Source organism: Lactuca virosa, chromosome 7 (genome assembly GCF_052849685.1).
Source record: "Lactuca virosa cultivar CGN04683 chromosome 7, Lactuca_virosa_CGN04683_v6, whole genome shotgun sequence".
Classification (NCBI taxonomy): domain Eukaryota; kingdom Viridiplantae; phylum Streptophyta; class Magnoliopsida; order Asterales; family Asteraceae; genus Lactuca; species Lactuca virosa.
Genome location: NC_136432.1, coordinates 152,643,078 through 152,657,054, shown reverse-complemented (window position 1 = coordinate 152,657,054; position 13,977 = coordinate 152,643,078). Strand labels below are relative to the sequence as shown.

The window sequence follows — 13,977 nt, the reverse complement described above, 5'->3', positions numbered from 1 at the left end:
AAAAGTACTTTTTGAGCACTTTTCCCTTCTGGCGGGTAGACATTTCGCAAGTGCACGTCTTCTTCCGCAAACTTGGAAAAAGACAAAAGACATTTAACCACTTCCAAAACAAACGACACCTTAGGGAGGATGATTATATAACTAATTTTCATCTTTTTCTTTCCAAAAAAATCTAGGGACACTGCTAGTTTCCCTTTTCTTTCAATTTTTTTACTACTAGGGACATAACGTTAGATACAAAAAAGAAAAAAGTATATATATTAAGAGAAAATTTTACAATATGCGTATAACGGGGAACAAAATAAATAGTAATTTACAGAGAAATTGTACTTATGGTTGATCATTTTATCACATATTACTGTAAAAAAAATCAAATGACATATTATGTAATGGATTATACGTTAAAATTTCTGAGTTGTAAAGAATCATGTAGATTGAACTAAATCTCATGGTGGATTTCTATGATTTCTTATTCTAAATATAACTCTAAAATATTTGTGGATTTATATACGAGAAACGGAGAAAGGGTGTTTTTGCATTAATTTCGGGAATTAAGGGACGATTTCTCCCTCAAAACTCACACATTTAAGTTTTAACCGCCATGCCAATACCTACGCCATAACTCTTCCTCATTCTTCGATAAACAGGCGAATACTGTTGATTTAGTCTCTCCAGTTATTTAGCATATCAATGAGTTTTACCGATCAACAATTCCAGGGCTTATATATAAGATTTAGTTGTATCGAGGAATTATAATTGTCATCCACGATCCATAAATAAGAAGCTTGTGATGAAATGTTCCTGGTCTAAGGTAATGGATATGGCCTATGGTTCAGCTTGGTTCCTGTGTTATACAGCATTTATGATCTAGTTACGTTGTTTCTTTCTTGAATGTTTTTCAGTTTAGTTGATTATGAAGAAGCTAAACTTGACATTTTGCTTGTAGGCCGTGTTTAGGAAATCAAAGAGGCTAACCATGAGTGAATACAGAGGTCACAAGCAACATGAAATTGAAGATATAGGTGATATAATAGTCGATCTGGATCATATCAGCAATCTACCAGATTATATTCTTCATCAAATTCTGTCTTTTATGCCCACAAAAGAAGCTGTAAAGACGTCCATACTATCTACAAGATGGAAGAACCTCTGGGTTTCTGTTCCCAACATTGATTTTGATGATGAATTGTTGATGGCTAAATTGGCTGATGGATGGCCTCGGCCTGATGTGACTTCCTTTGTGAACTTTGTAGAAAGAGTCTTACGATTACATGATGCATCAAATATGGAGAAGTTTCGTCTATCATGTTGTGTTTATCGTAATGCATTTCAAATAAGCTCATGGATTTCGGATGCAATCATTCACAATGTTCAGGAGCTTGATATGTCTCTCTTTGCAAAGGATCCATCTGTGATTCCTCAGTCTATGTTTCATAACACATCATTGGTTAGCCTGAAAATAAGAATGAACTGTGCTATTCAACTCCCATCCCACGTTTCTTTTCTATGCCTGAAAACCTTGCACCTGTCCTTCGTTCGATTCATGCATGATGATTTTACAGAAAAGCTTTTCTCAGGCTGCCCAGCTCTAGAAGAATTGGCTTTATCAGATTGCAGGTGGATTAACTTGAAGAACATTGCAATTTCTAGTTCCACATTAAAGAGCTTGAGCATACGTGATCTGACACACTTTGTGGTATTCGATGATCCTACTAGTGGCTGTAAGATCAAGATCGATGCAGCAAATCTTACATATTTTGAATATTTCGGAAACCTATTAAACGGGATTATCATCAATGATACATTGTCTCTGGACAAAGCATTCATTAAGTTTCCTTGTCCCGGAGAGGGGGTAAACGAAGTCGCATGTCGAGCTATTGATCTATTTCAACAACTAAAATATGTAGTGTCTTTGACGTTATCTAATCAAACTATGGAGGTAATTCGCAAACGTATTCAATAGAATGTATATATCGGAACTCGCCTCTTTATGCCAAACTTGACAAACTAACTTATGTGTTTGTGTGTTTTCTTTCCCATGCGAAGACTCTTTTATTTGCAGCTTGTATCAGTTTTCCGGTGTTCACAAATTTGACCCATATAATACTAACTACGGAAATCGGGATGAATCATACATTTAGAGTATTGATGCATTTGCTTTCCTTCTGTCCAGTTCTACAATCTATTTGTTTCTCAGAGGTGGGTTGCTCTATTCTCAAAAATTTTAAATATCATCCCCAATGATCATGATATCAATGCAAGGTTTTCTTAAAATGCTGTACAGGGATTCATGTGCGACATGCACCTTGGTGAGAACAATTCAACTTGGTCATCGATACCTATATGCATAACCAACTGCCTCAAGACAGTGACCTTGAAGAATTTTCATGGTTATAATTCAGAAATATGTTTTCTCAAACGTATTTTGAAGACTGCATGTGCTTTGGAGATGATGGATATTTGGTGGTCCAAGACTTGTCTACGTGATCTGAAGAGGAAAATAGAGGTCAGGAAGGAATTGGAGAAAATTGAAAGGAAGGCTGCAGCTTGTGTCATCAAGTTCTCATGAAATCTCAAGAACACTTAAGTATTTCATTAGCATCTTTGTAATATTTAGGACAACCATTTTTCGAAGCTAGGCATTCTAAGGGACCTTCTAGCTCTTAATTAGAGGCCTAAGCAGAAATTAAGAGGAAGTTGTTCATCTTAATATACAAAATGATAGGAATAACTTGGAATTAATAGATATCAATCATCAATTGAAACATAAAGTGAAGATCATGAAACAAATCGCTATCAAATTAAGGGGGTGTTTGGGATTGCTTACTTTAAACAACTTGTAATTTTTGTTAAAGTGTTTATTAACTTATCCAACGGTGTTTGGATTATCCTATTCGGTACCAAAATCAAACGTAATAAGTTGATAAGTTAACTGTTAGTGTTTGCCAAATTCTAACTATGCGAAAAATCTGTCAAAAATCTGTTTTATTTTTCTGAAAAATCATGCATTGTCATGTCAAGTTGTTAAAATCAGAGTCATACAATGTACTTACTGAATGGTTATTTTATAAGATGTCATTTTGTTAACAAAAAAATAAATAAATAAACTCCGCTTTTATATGTCTGATTTTGTTAGCAAAATTTTCCATATTTCTTTGTCTGATTTTGTTATAAAAATTCACCACACATTTCTTTGTCTGATTTTGTTAGAAAAATTCACCGCCTTACCCTTCTAATTGTTAGATTTAATTCTGATTTGGTCATAGTTTGACCGGGTATGGTGGAAATAATGGGTGAATTGGTTACCTATAGATTAGGAGTACGTGGGTTTATTGCTTTCAATTTTTTTTCTGCCATTTTCGCAGCTTTAAATAGTAGTAAAAGTAGTGCATTTTGTATTCAGAAAGTTTGCTTTTCAGTTGAGAATAAAACACAGAAAATTGCCCCACTTGTTGCCTATCTATTCTTGAGTTTTACCCTGCATATCTTGTATTGGTTTTGATCCTGTGCAGACCTTGATCCAACACTTGGTATCAGAGCGCCAGGAAGTTCATGCCCAAATACCTCATACCTGAAGATATGACGCTTGGTACATCTATTGCAAGGGAAGGCGGTGGTGTTCCGTTTCAGACGCCGATGCTGACATCGACAAATTACACTACTTGGGCCATAAAAATGGAGGCCATTATGGATGCCCAGGGGATTTGGGAGTCCATTGAACCACAGACTGGAGTGGATGTGGATGAGAAGAAGAACAAGTTAGCTCGTGCCTTGTTTTCCAAGCGATACCGGAAGACATTCTTCTACAGGTGGCAAAGAAGAAAACAACAAAGGAGGTTTGGGAGTCCTTGAAAACAAGATATCTTGGTGTTGATCGAGTGTAGAAGGCAAGAATATTTGAGGCCTTACGGATGAAAGACGGAGAGTCAATTGATGAGTTCATAGGAAAACTGAGTGGGATGATTTCAAAGTTTAGTAGCCTCGGTGAAACCCTTGGAGACAGCACAGTGGTGAGGAAGCTACTCGACTCGGTTCCAGACAAATATCTCCAGCTGGTGGCATCAATTGAGCAGTACTCAGATTTGGATAACATGCCTTTTGAAGAAGCGATCGGTAGGCTTAAGGCTTACGAGGATCGACTAAAGTCTCGTAGCAGCCAAACGAGTGGGGAAGCCGGTTTGTTACTTACTCAAACAGAAAACAAACTCAATCAAAAATCTTCACGGGGTGGGTTCTCAACACGCGGTAGAGGACGTGGCTCGTCACACCATGATAAAGGGGGTCGATCTGGTGGTCGAGGTAGAGGAAGTACACGAGGCAGAGGTGGTCGGGGTAGTTCATCAGTGCCTCGTGACTCAAATAGTAATCGCCAAAGAGGAAGGGACAAGAGTCATATTAAGTGCTTTAACTGTGAGGAACACGGTCACTATGCATCTGAATGCAAATCACCGAAAGAAAAAGGAGATGAGGCAAACTTGACTCAGACAGAAGAAGAAGGACCCACTTTACTGTTGACTGTCCACGGTGAAGACACAAACCACATGGTCCTACTAAATGAGGACAAGGTGTTTCCGGGACAGAAAGGAAACGAGAAAGACGTTTGGTACTTGGATAATGGCGCCAACAACCATATGACCGGTGTGAAAAGTTTCTTCGGGGAGCTTGATGAAAATGTGACTGGACAGGTGCGATTCGGTGATGGCTCTAAGGTGCAAATCGCAGGAAAAGGATCCATCTTGGTGGAGTGCAAGAATGGTGAGCAACTTCTAATACCGGAGGTATATTTCATCCCTGCTTTGCATTGCAACATCTTAAGTTTGGGGCAGATGACAGAAGATGGATACAAGATCGAGATGTTGAACCAGTATTTACGGGTACACGATGAAAACGAAAGGCTGATCATGAAGTTGGAACGATCCAGGAATTGGTTGTACAAAATTTCGCTCCATACAACTCAACCGGTATGCCAAGCAACTAGTCTCGATGATGAAGCTTGGTTATGGAATGCGAGGTTGGGTTATATCAACTTTCGAATCATGGAGTCTATGGTACAGAAGGACTTGATACAAGGAATGCCAAGTATAAAACGTCCCACACAGGTGTACGAAGGGTGTTTAGTGGCGAAACAAACCCGACAACCATTCCCAAAAGAAACACAGTGGCGCGCAAGTAAGCCCCTGGAACTGGTCCATGCCGACTTGTGTGGTCCTATATCCCCACAAACAATGGCAGGTAACAAATACTTCTTGTTGATCGTTGATGACTATAGTCGCTACATGTGGGTCTATATTATCAAAACGAAGGACGAATCCCTTGCAGCGTTCAAGAAATTCAAAGCCCATGTTGAGAACGAGAGTCCTCACAAGCTAAAGATATTACGTACAGATCGGGGAGGGGAGTTCACCTCCCAACTCTTCACAGATTATTGCAATAAAGAAGGTGTCAAAAGACAATTAACCATACCATACTCTCCTCAACAAAACTATGTGGTTGAGCGCCGAAATCGAACAGTTCTAGAAGCCACCAGATCGTTCCTGAAGACCATGAATGTGCCAGATGGACTATGGGGGGAGGCCGTTCGCCATGCCGTGTACATCCTCAACCGGATGGCGACCAAAGGTGTGAAGCATATGACACCGTATGAAGCTTGGAAGGGAAGAAAACCAACACTTCAGCATATCAAGGTGTTTGTTTGTCTTGCGCATGTGAAGAGACCAACAAACCAGTTAACCAAACTTAGTGATCGAAGCACTCTGATGGTGTGTAACGTCCCGATTCTCGAATACCAATATATGGTTATGAATTCTCATGAATTCAAGGTCTACTCGACGAGTTGGTTGCCTGACTCGTCGAGTAGCAGCAGGTTTGGACCACGTGTTAAGTGACCAACTCGCCGAGTCGGAAGAGTGACTCGACGAGTTGGAGCTGGAAGGTAAAACCCTAATTTCCGGGGTTTGGCACCCTATTTAAAGAATCATAAGCCACCTTCAGCCTCTTTACAGTGCCTTGAGAGCTTAGCAAACCCTAATACGTGTGTGTGTGCCTGATTGTGTGTTTTAAGCTTTGGAAGAGGATTCTTGGTGAGAAGAGCTTGGGGGAAACATGTGGATTGAAGCAAGGAATTCGTGGGGATCAAGATCTACTTCAGTTGGCATCTTTTGGGAAGGTATTAAGCTGTTATCCCAACTCCATTTCATTCTAGATCTCTTTGGATGAAATTAGGGCTTCTTGGTTTGGTTAGGAAGCTATTTTTGGGTATGAGCTCAGATCTGAAGTTGTAACTTCAGATCTGAACTCTCTTTGATTGGTAAGTCCATAAAGCTATCAACTTTGGCAAGTATGAACCCCTCCTTGAGTGTAAAACCCCATTTCAAGCTTGGATTTGGCATTATGAGTCATTAGAGCCTTGCATGCACGTAAAGTTTGCAACTTTACGTGATAAGCATGCCTTGGGAAGTTGGATCTGCAGTATGGAGTCTTAGCATGGCTTAAAAAGCATCTGTATGGATGAAGGACTGAAGGGACTCGACGAGTGGCATGGTAGACTCGGCGAGTCATATGAAGATGGTCGTGAACTCGGCGGGTTGGATGAACAACTCGGCGAGTCCGATGAAGATTGCCTTGGACTCGACGAGTGGCATGGTGACTCGGCGAGTTGGCAAGTTATGCAAGGAACTCGGCGAGTAGCTGAGGATACTCGGCGAGTTGAGGTAAACATGGACTGTTGACCTTGATAGTTGACTTTGACTTTGACCAAGGGTTGATCGTTTTGACTTTTGAGGATAATTGGTAAGCGGGTATTTATGATTGGATCATTGATGGTTACAGGTGTTGGAGTTTGGGGCAGTGTGTCGGGAGCGTGTTTTCGTGGTTCAGCCCGACATTGCAAGGTGAGTTATCCTCACCATATCAACAGGGTCTAAGGCACCAATGCCGGCCCTTTATGGTTTGTATTTGGATTATTGCATGATATGCTTACTGATTTACATCCTGGTAGTGAGGATGGTGATATGCTATGTTAGTGACCGGTTAGGTCGATATCCTGGTTATAGGATTGTTGATATGTTTATTGATCTGTTAGATCGGCGTCCTGGTAATTAGGTCGGTATTATGTTTAGTGACCTGGTTAGGGTCGATATCCTGGTATATAGGATGATGCTATGTTAGTGACCGGTTAGGTCGGTATCCTGGATAGGATGTTGCTATACTATATGATCTGCTAGATTGGTTGTCTGTCTATGGACTGTTATGTGATTACCTGTTATATGTGCACATGGTTATTTGCTTGATGTTTGGGTTGAGGCGGTCATGCTTTGTGCTGAAGGCCAACATACCCTACGAGCGGTCCGGATAGACTGTAGGCCTGTATGGCGGTCCAGTCATACCGAAGGCTCGGGATAGATCCAGATGGACTGTAGGCCCGGTGCGGGCGGTCCAGTCATATTGTAGACTTAGAGAGTGGACCGGGTGGACTGAAGGCCCGGTGCGGGCGAACCAGTCACACTGTATACTCGAGATGCATGGTTGTTCTGTATTTGTTGATATGATATGATTATGGTTATATGAGGTTGGTATTTTGGGGGGTAACTCAGTAAGCTTTTGGGCTTACAATTTCAGTTTATTGTTTCAGGTTCAACGGATGGCCGCGGGTAGGCGAAGGCGTGACCGTACACTTCCTCGATTTACGATTATGATTTCTGGGAACTCTGATGTATAAACTATTTTGAAACAAATTGTAATAGTTGAATGGTTTCAATTGAATCCAAAAGTTTTAAATTGGCTCAAAATTTTTGGATGTTACAAGTTGGTATCAGAGCCTTGGTTTGAGTGAATTGGAGGAACACTCGTGTGAATCCAGTCTCAAATCAAGGAAAGATTTTCAAAATGATTTTAAATGGTTTTCAAAATAAGTAAAAAAAAAGGATGTGAAGTGTACGATCAGCCGGAGCCAGTAAGTAGACCCCAAAATACCATACGGTTATTTGATATTGTGATATGTTAGAACAGCATGCTAGTACTAGGCTAGGGATCTTCAGGAATTGCATGATAGAAATGCCTGATTACATGATACCTGTTAGCCTAGGGTTTTCCTTATATGAGATTGACATCATTACTGTAGTTACTTGTGTACGCATCACAGTTGTCTATAATTAAGATCTTATAGCCTGAGAATGTTTGACCTGGACTTATGTTCTGTTCTTATTGATTAGGGCTTAGGGTAGGATTGGATATTCGAAAGTCTATAGGGTCCAGCGTTATGTATGGCTAGCATACACTAGTATTGCAGGGGTTGATGGAAGTTTCATGGATGGGTGGGTAGTGAGAGGCCGGGAGGCCAATGATGAGATATCTAGCATTCGTCTAGAGTGAGGATTTATCGCTCGCTATGTATATGTATATTGTAGGGTGTTGTGGTGATACTTGAGACAAATATGGGTAGGTGTGGAAGGTAGTATGGGCCCGTACTACTGAAAGCACAGGACCCATACACGTATCAAGGAAGTCACAACCCCCAGGGTTGGGCTGGAGTCGGTTCCCATGATTATGGTTTGGATTATTCGAGACGTTTTGAGACTGGATCCAGATCAGGATCGAGAGCTGGCAGCTAGGATAGGCCAGTATTGTCAGAGGGTCATGTCAGGAGGGGATCATCCGGGATTAGGTGATCGAGATAGTTCGGGGACATATTCCAGAGATGATTGGGTCTTTTAAGACCGTCATGGTTGAGTATTTCGACGAGCGCTATGCAGCCATTGCCGAGACGGTTGCCGCGACAGCTTTAACAGCTGTAACGACGACAAAGGGATGGTCGAGCTTCCTAGTTCTGGGACATATTCTGATGAGCAGAGGGCTGCAGTTAATTGGGATCAGGAAGATGATCTGTACTCGCTATATTTCCGTGGGTGGAGCGGGAGAGGTTAGCACACAAGTTTATAGATTTGAGGCTCGGGGGTTTGCCGAGGCCAGAATATGGGTCGTAGGAACTCCGGAAATGAGTGATGATTATGTTTAGCTGGGGTTTTGCAGTTGGAAGTGGAATGGTTAATTGATGGATTGAACTGTCGTTTTATAGGGTAAGGATTGTGCCCTTTCAATTTTCCGAGCTCGAAGGAGTGAGCAGGCTTGTGACCCCAGGATCAGGTTGTGTTCTTGCTCGGTGTCAATTGGTTGAAGGGATTGGCGATATTATTTCAGCGTCGTTGGGCACAGGTGGGTCGATGTGGCATAAGTATTTTGTGATGTCCGGTTTGCCTTAGATCTCTTGTATCGGACGGTAAGGGTTTATTGTGCGATCCACTGCACTTTTGGAATTGTAGACTATGTCTTGGGAAGTAGTTCGAAGCCCAGGTTAAGGCAGAGGTTGCTTCAGTTGTTGCAGTTCAGCTGTGGACTTTTGAGCGGGTAAGTGAGTTAGGGTGCGAACCCTGAATAGAATGATTCTAGAGCCTAAGAGCGGGAAACTTGTTTGGAGCACCTTCAGGTAAAAGGGGTATTAGGTGTGAAGTCTGCAGATAGGGTCCCACAGAAGGGTTATCCATCATCGTCGGGATTCAGTGGTTTCAGCAACCGTTAGTGATTTACGAATGAAAGTGCCAAGGGAAGTGGTTCATTGCTAAGGCATTATTTGCAGCATTTATCTTTTGGTCTCCAGGACATGAGGGTGGGGCATTCAAGCATTAGTGACTGTCGGTTGCACTGGGATACGGAAAGTGTTCATCTAGTTATTAGAAGTATGTGATCAATTGGGAAAGAGTTGGTTGTCATCGGATCGATTGTGGGAAAGTGAGAAGGGTTGGGAATTTCCCCAATGTCCATGTGTTGTGAAGACTTAGTCAAATCTAAGTGGGGGAGAATCGTCCCAGGATACAGAAGCAGGAGCGGTGTTGAAAATGTGATAAGTCTCGCATTGTTGGCAGGAAGGAAGACAAACCAAGTGGCTGTTTGGTTGGAGGATTGTGTGAGTTGGAAGTTTGGTAAAACTCCCCAGCATGTGTATCATGTCTTCTCGGTGGTTGATAACAGAAATCGTGGAAATCAGGTTGGAGTTTTGATCATGGTTTGAGTTCAGTTCGAGTATTCGGTCGAGGGTGTACTCGACTCTGAGGGTTTTTGGATTGATAGATTAATTTGTTAGCTGCCTGGGCTCGACAATACACTCAGCACGGGAATGCGGGTTATGTAGCGTATGTAGTAGACACGCGGGTCGGGGAACAGACCACGGATTTCCGAGGGGGTGGACAATCGACATGAGGCCTAGGGTTAGGCTGGGGATATAGTCCACAGAGTAGATCAGGAGTTCGAAGCCCCAAGTGGGTGAGAACAGGATGCATGGGAGAGAGCATCAAGGGGGGTGGTTCAGGGAGATGCTCAACAGTTTAGAGCGGTTCGGATAGACTGAAGGCCAGTGGGGCGTACCAGTCAGACCGAAGGCTCGGAGAACGGTCCAGACAGGCTGAAGGCCCAGAGAGGCGGTCCAGACATGCTGAAGGTTCTGAGAGTGGTCCAGACAGACTGAAGGCCTGGTAGGGCGGTCCAGTCAGGCTGAAGACTCTGTATATGTTTGTAGATCTATGTTCGGGTATTGAGTAGGCTGCTATGCTATAGCAATCAATAGGTCTGTCCCAAGTGTTGAACATGCTGCTGGAGTAGGCTGAAGACTCCAGTGTGTTTTGGTTTGATCGGAAGTTGTTGTTAGAGATCAGAAGGAGTGCAAAGGATCTTGGTGATCCCATCAGTTCGGAGTGCCTCCGAGGTTTCATCTTCTTGGATCGGGTAATACTCCAGTTAGGGACTGAGAGTGGAGCCGAATGGGTATTAGTCAGTTTTGGGAAGGTTTGGGATTAGAATATCCTGTCATTCAGGTTTTGGGAACTGGGTTAGATCTTTCTCATGATCGTCTATGGCATTTGGTTGGGTTGAGGCGGTCCTGCTCTATGCAGTAGGCCAAGATACCCGGTGCGGGCCGACTGTAAGTCGTAGGCACGAAGGCTCTAAGGGAGCGGTGGGGTTGAGGCGGTAGGCCAACAAACCCTGAGAATTTCAACTCAATAGTTGAATTGATTAGACATGTTGGTATTCCAACCCGAAGGGGGTGATATGAGTTAGATATGAGTACTGTACCGGTTGGCCGGTAGTGGTAGGAATGGTGATGATGGTTTGAGTTATCGTGGTGTTTCTTGGATTGGTCCATATGCGAAAGGGCCACAGCGTGTCTGAAGTAAGGAAAAGATGGGTCACTGAAGACCAGGTAGGATGTGAGGCTGACGTGGGTCATGTAGCGTTCATTATGTTGGCAGGGCGTGGAAGCAAGTCCAGCCAGTCGGATTCTTTTCGAGAGACGCGTGGGACTGCTGGGTGTATGTGTCTTTTGGTTCAGTAATTGGTGAGGTGTCCTATGATCGGGTAGTGGACAGACAAGTTGGGACCAAGGAGGTTTCGACTTCGCTTGAGAAACGTCATATGACAGCAAGAAGAGTTGAAATGGGTTTATGACTTGGGATTCATGTGTAGTAGTAGTTTTTGTATCGTTATGTTGCTCGTTGACAAGAGGAGCGTCGATTAGACCTTCGAATGGCAGAGGAAAGTGGATATCAGCAAGGTCGGAGTGTTGGGCATCTGAGGTAACGACAGTAGTGTCGATCGGCCATCGGGAGCATTCCAGTCATGAGCTGAGAGCCGGGGAGGGCATTCCAGACTCATGTTGTGGGATAAGAGGCAATCAAGACCTATGATGAGGACCACGTGAGGGTATTCCAGTCATAGGCTGTGGGCATAGAGATTGTGTTGGTTATTTTTGCGGTAGGAGCGCGTTCGGATTGGATGTATTGTTGAAGATTCGGGGGAGCTGCACTCGGTTGTGACGAAACTGAGGAGGGTGGATGAGACGCAAGGATAGATCCTTGGGTCTCAAGTTATGAGTAGACTCGGGTTATGTTCATAGAGGTATTCCAATCTAGGGTATCCTATCCTAGGGATGACCGGGCCCTGTGATTGACTGGACTTGATATGTTTGGTATTCCGGCCCGAGGCTGATCGGGCCAGGCATGAGTGTTCGTGTTTCAGTGGATTGATTTTGTATGATGATGAGGGACAATTGTCCTGTCAGCACAAAGGGTTCGCCTCAGGAAGAGGGAAAGTTGGGTTTCCGATACGTTGGATCATCAGGATTTTGTCAGTTGGCAAAGTGGCTTGTAGGTTAGACCTTTCTAAAAGGTTCGGTTGGGTTTTGCATCATCTTTCACGTTTCTCAGTTGCGAAAGTGTGTCATGGATCAGGAGGCGGTAGTATCGTTGGATGACATTCAGGTCAGTGAGCGCCTGGATTATGTGGAGAGGCTTGTGGCCATTCGGGAGAGAGGGGTGAAGGTTCTGCGGGACAAGGAGGTACCTTTGGTAAGGGTACAGTGGGAGCACTAAAGAGGGTCCGAGTGGACGTGGGAGCCGGAGGCAGAGATGCGGGAGCACTATCCGAGGATGTTCACCGCAGCAGACTTCGAGGACGAAGTCTAGTTCAAGTGGGGGAGAATTGTAATGCCCCGATTCTCGAATACCAATATATGGTTATGAATTCTCATGAATTCAAGGTATACTCGGCGAGTTGGTTGCCTGACTCGTCGAGTAGCAGCGGGTTTGGACCACGTGTTAAGTGACCAACTCGCCGAGTCGGAAGAATGACTCGACGAGTTGGAGCTGGAAGGTAAAACCCTAATTTCCGGGGTTTCGCACCCTATTTAAAGAATCATAAGCCACCTTTAGCCTCTTTACAGTGCCTTGAGAGCTTAGCAAACCCTAATACGTGTGTGTGTGCCCGATTGTGTGTTTTAAGCTTTGGAAGAGGATTCTTGGTGAGAAGAGCTTGGGGGAAACATGTGGATTGAAGCAAGGAATTCGTGGGGATCAAGATCTACTTCAGTTGGCATCTTTTGGGAAGGTATTAAGCTGTTAGGGCTTCTTGGTTTGGTTAGGAAGCTATTTTTGGGTATGAGCACCAATGCCGGCCCTTTATGGTTTGTATTTGGATTATTGCATGATATGCTTACTGATTTACATCCTGGTAGTGAGGATGGTGATATGCTATGTTAGTGACCGGTTAGGTCGATATCCTGGTTATAGGATTGTTGATATGTTTATTGATCTGTTAGATCGGCGTCCTGGTAATTAGGTCGGTATTATGTTTAGTGACCTGGTTAGGATCGATATCCTGGTATATAGGATGATGTTATGTTAGTGACCGGTTAGGTCGGTATCCTGGATAGGATGTTGCTATACTATATGATCTGCTAGATTGGTTGTCTGTCTATGGACTGTTATGTGATTACCTGTTATATGTGCACATGGTTATTTGCTTGATGTTTGGGTTGAGGCGGTCCTGCTTTGTGCTGAAGGCCAACATACCCTACAAGCGGTCCGGATAGACTGTAGGCCCGTATGGCGGTCCAGTCATACCGAAGGCTCGGGATAGATCCAGATGGACTGTAGGCCCGGTGCGGGCGGTCCAGTCATACTGTAGACTCAGAGAGTGGACCGGGTGGACTGAAGGCCCAATGCGGGCGGACCAGTCACACTGTATACTCGAGATGCATGGCTGTTCTGTATTTGTTGATATGATATGATTATGGTTATATGAGGTTGGTATTTTGGGGGTAACTCACTAAGCTTTCGGGCTTACAGTTTCAGTTTATTGTTTCAGGTTCAGCGGATGGCCGCAGGTAGGCGAATGCGTGACCGTACACTTCCTTGATTTACGATTATGATTTCTGGGAACTCTGATGTATAAACTATTTTGAAAACAAATTGTAATAGTTGAATGGTTTCAATTGAATCCAAAAGTTTTAAATTGGCTCAAAATTTTGGGATGTTACATGGTGTATTTGGGTGTCGAACCAGGCAACAAAGCTTATACGCCGTTCAACCCTACACAAAATAAAGTAGTGGTGGGCCGTGATGTTATTTTTGAAGAAAAAGTTAAGTGGAATTG

The 13,977-nt window shown here is 43.3% G+C and overlaps 1 protein-coding gene across 1 annotated transcript; it reads left to right on the top strand.

Moving 5' to 3' along the window:
* Positions 1-976: 976 nt before the first annotated feature.
* Positions 977-2,569, top strand: LOC145127238 (F-box/LRR-repeat protein At3g58900-like). The gene is made up of 2 exons (XM_079062463.1): positions 977-1,939; positions 2,285-2,569. Exons 1-2 carry the CDS (start codon positions 977-979, stop codon positions 2,567-2,569), a joined length of 1,248 nt encoding a protein of 415 aa, XP_078918589.1.
* The last annotated feature ends 11,408 nt before the right edge of the window (positions 2,570-13,977 follow it).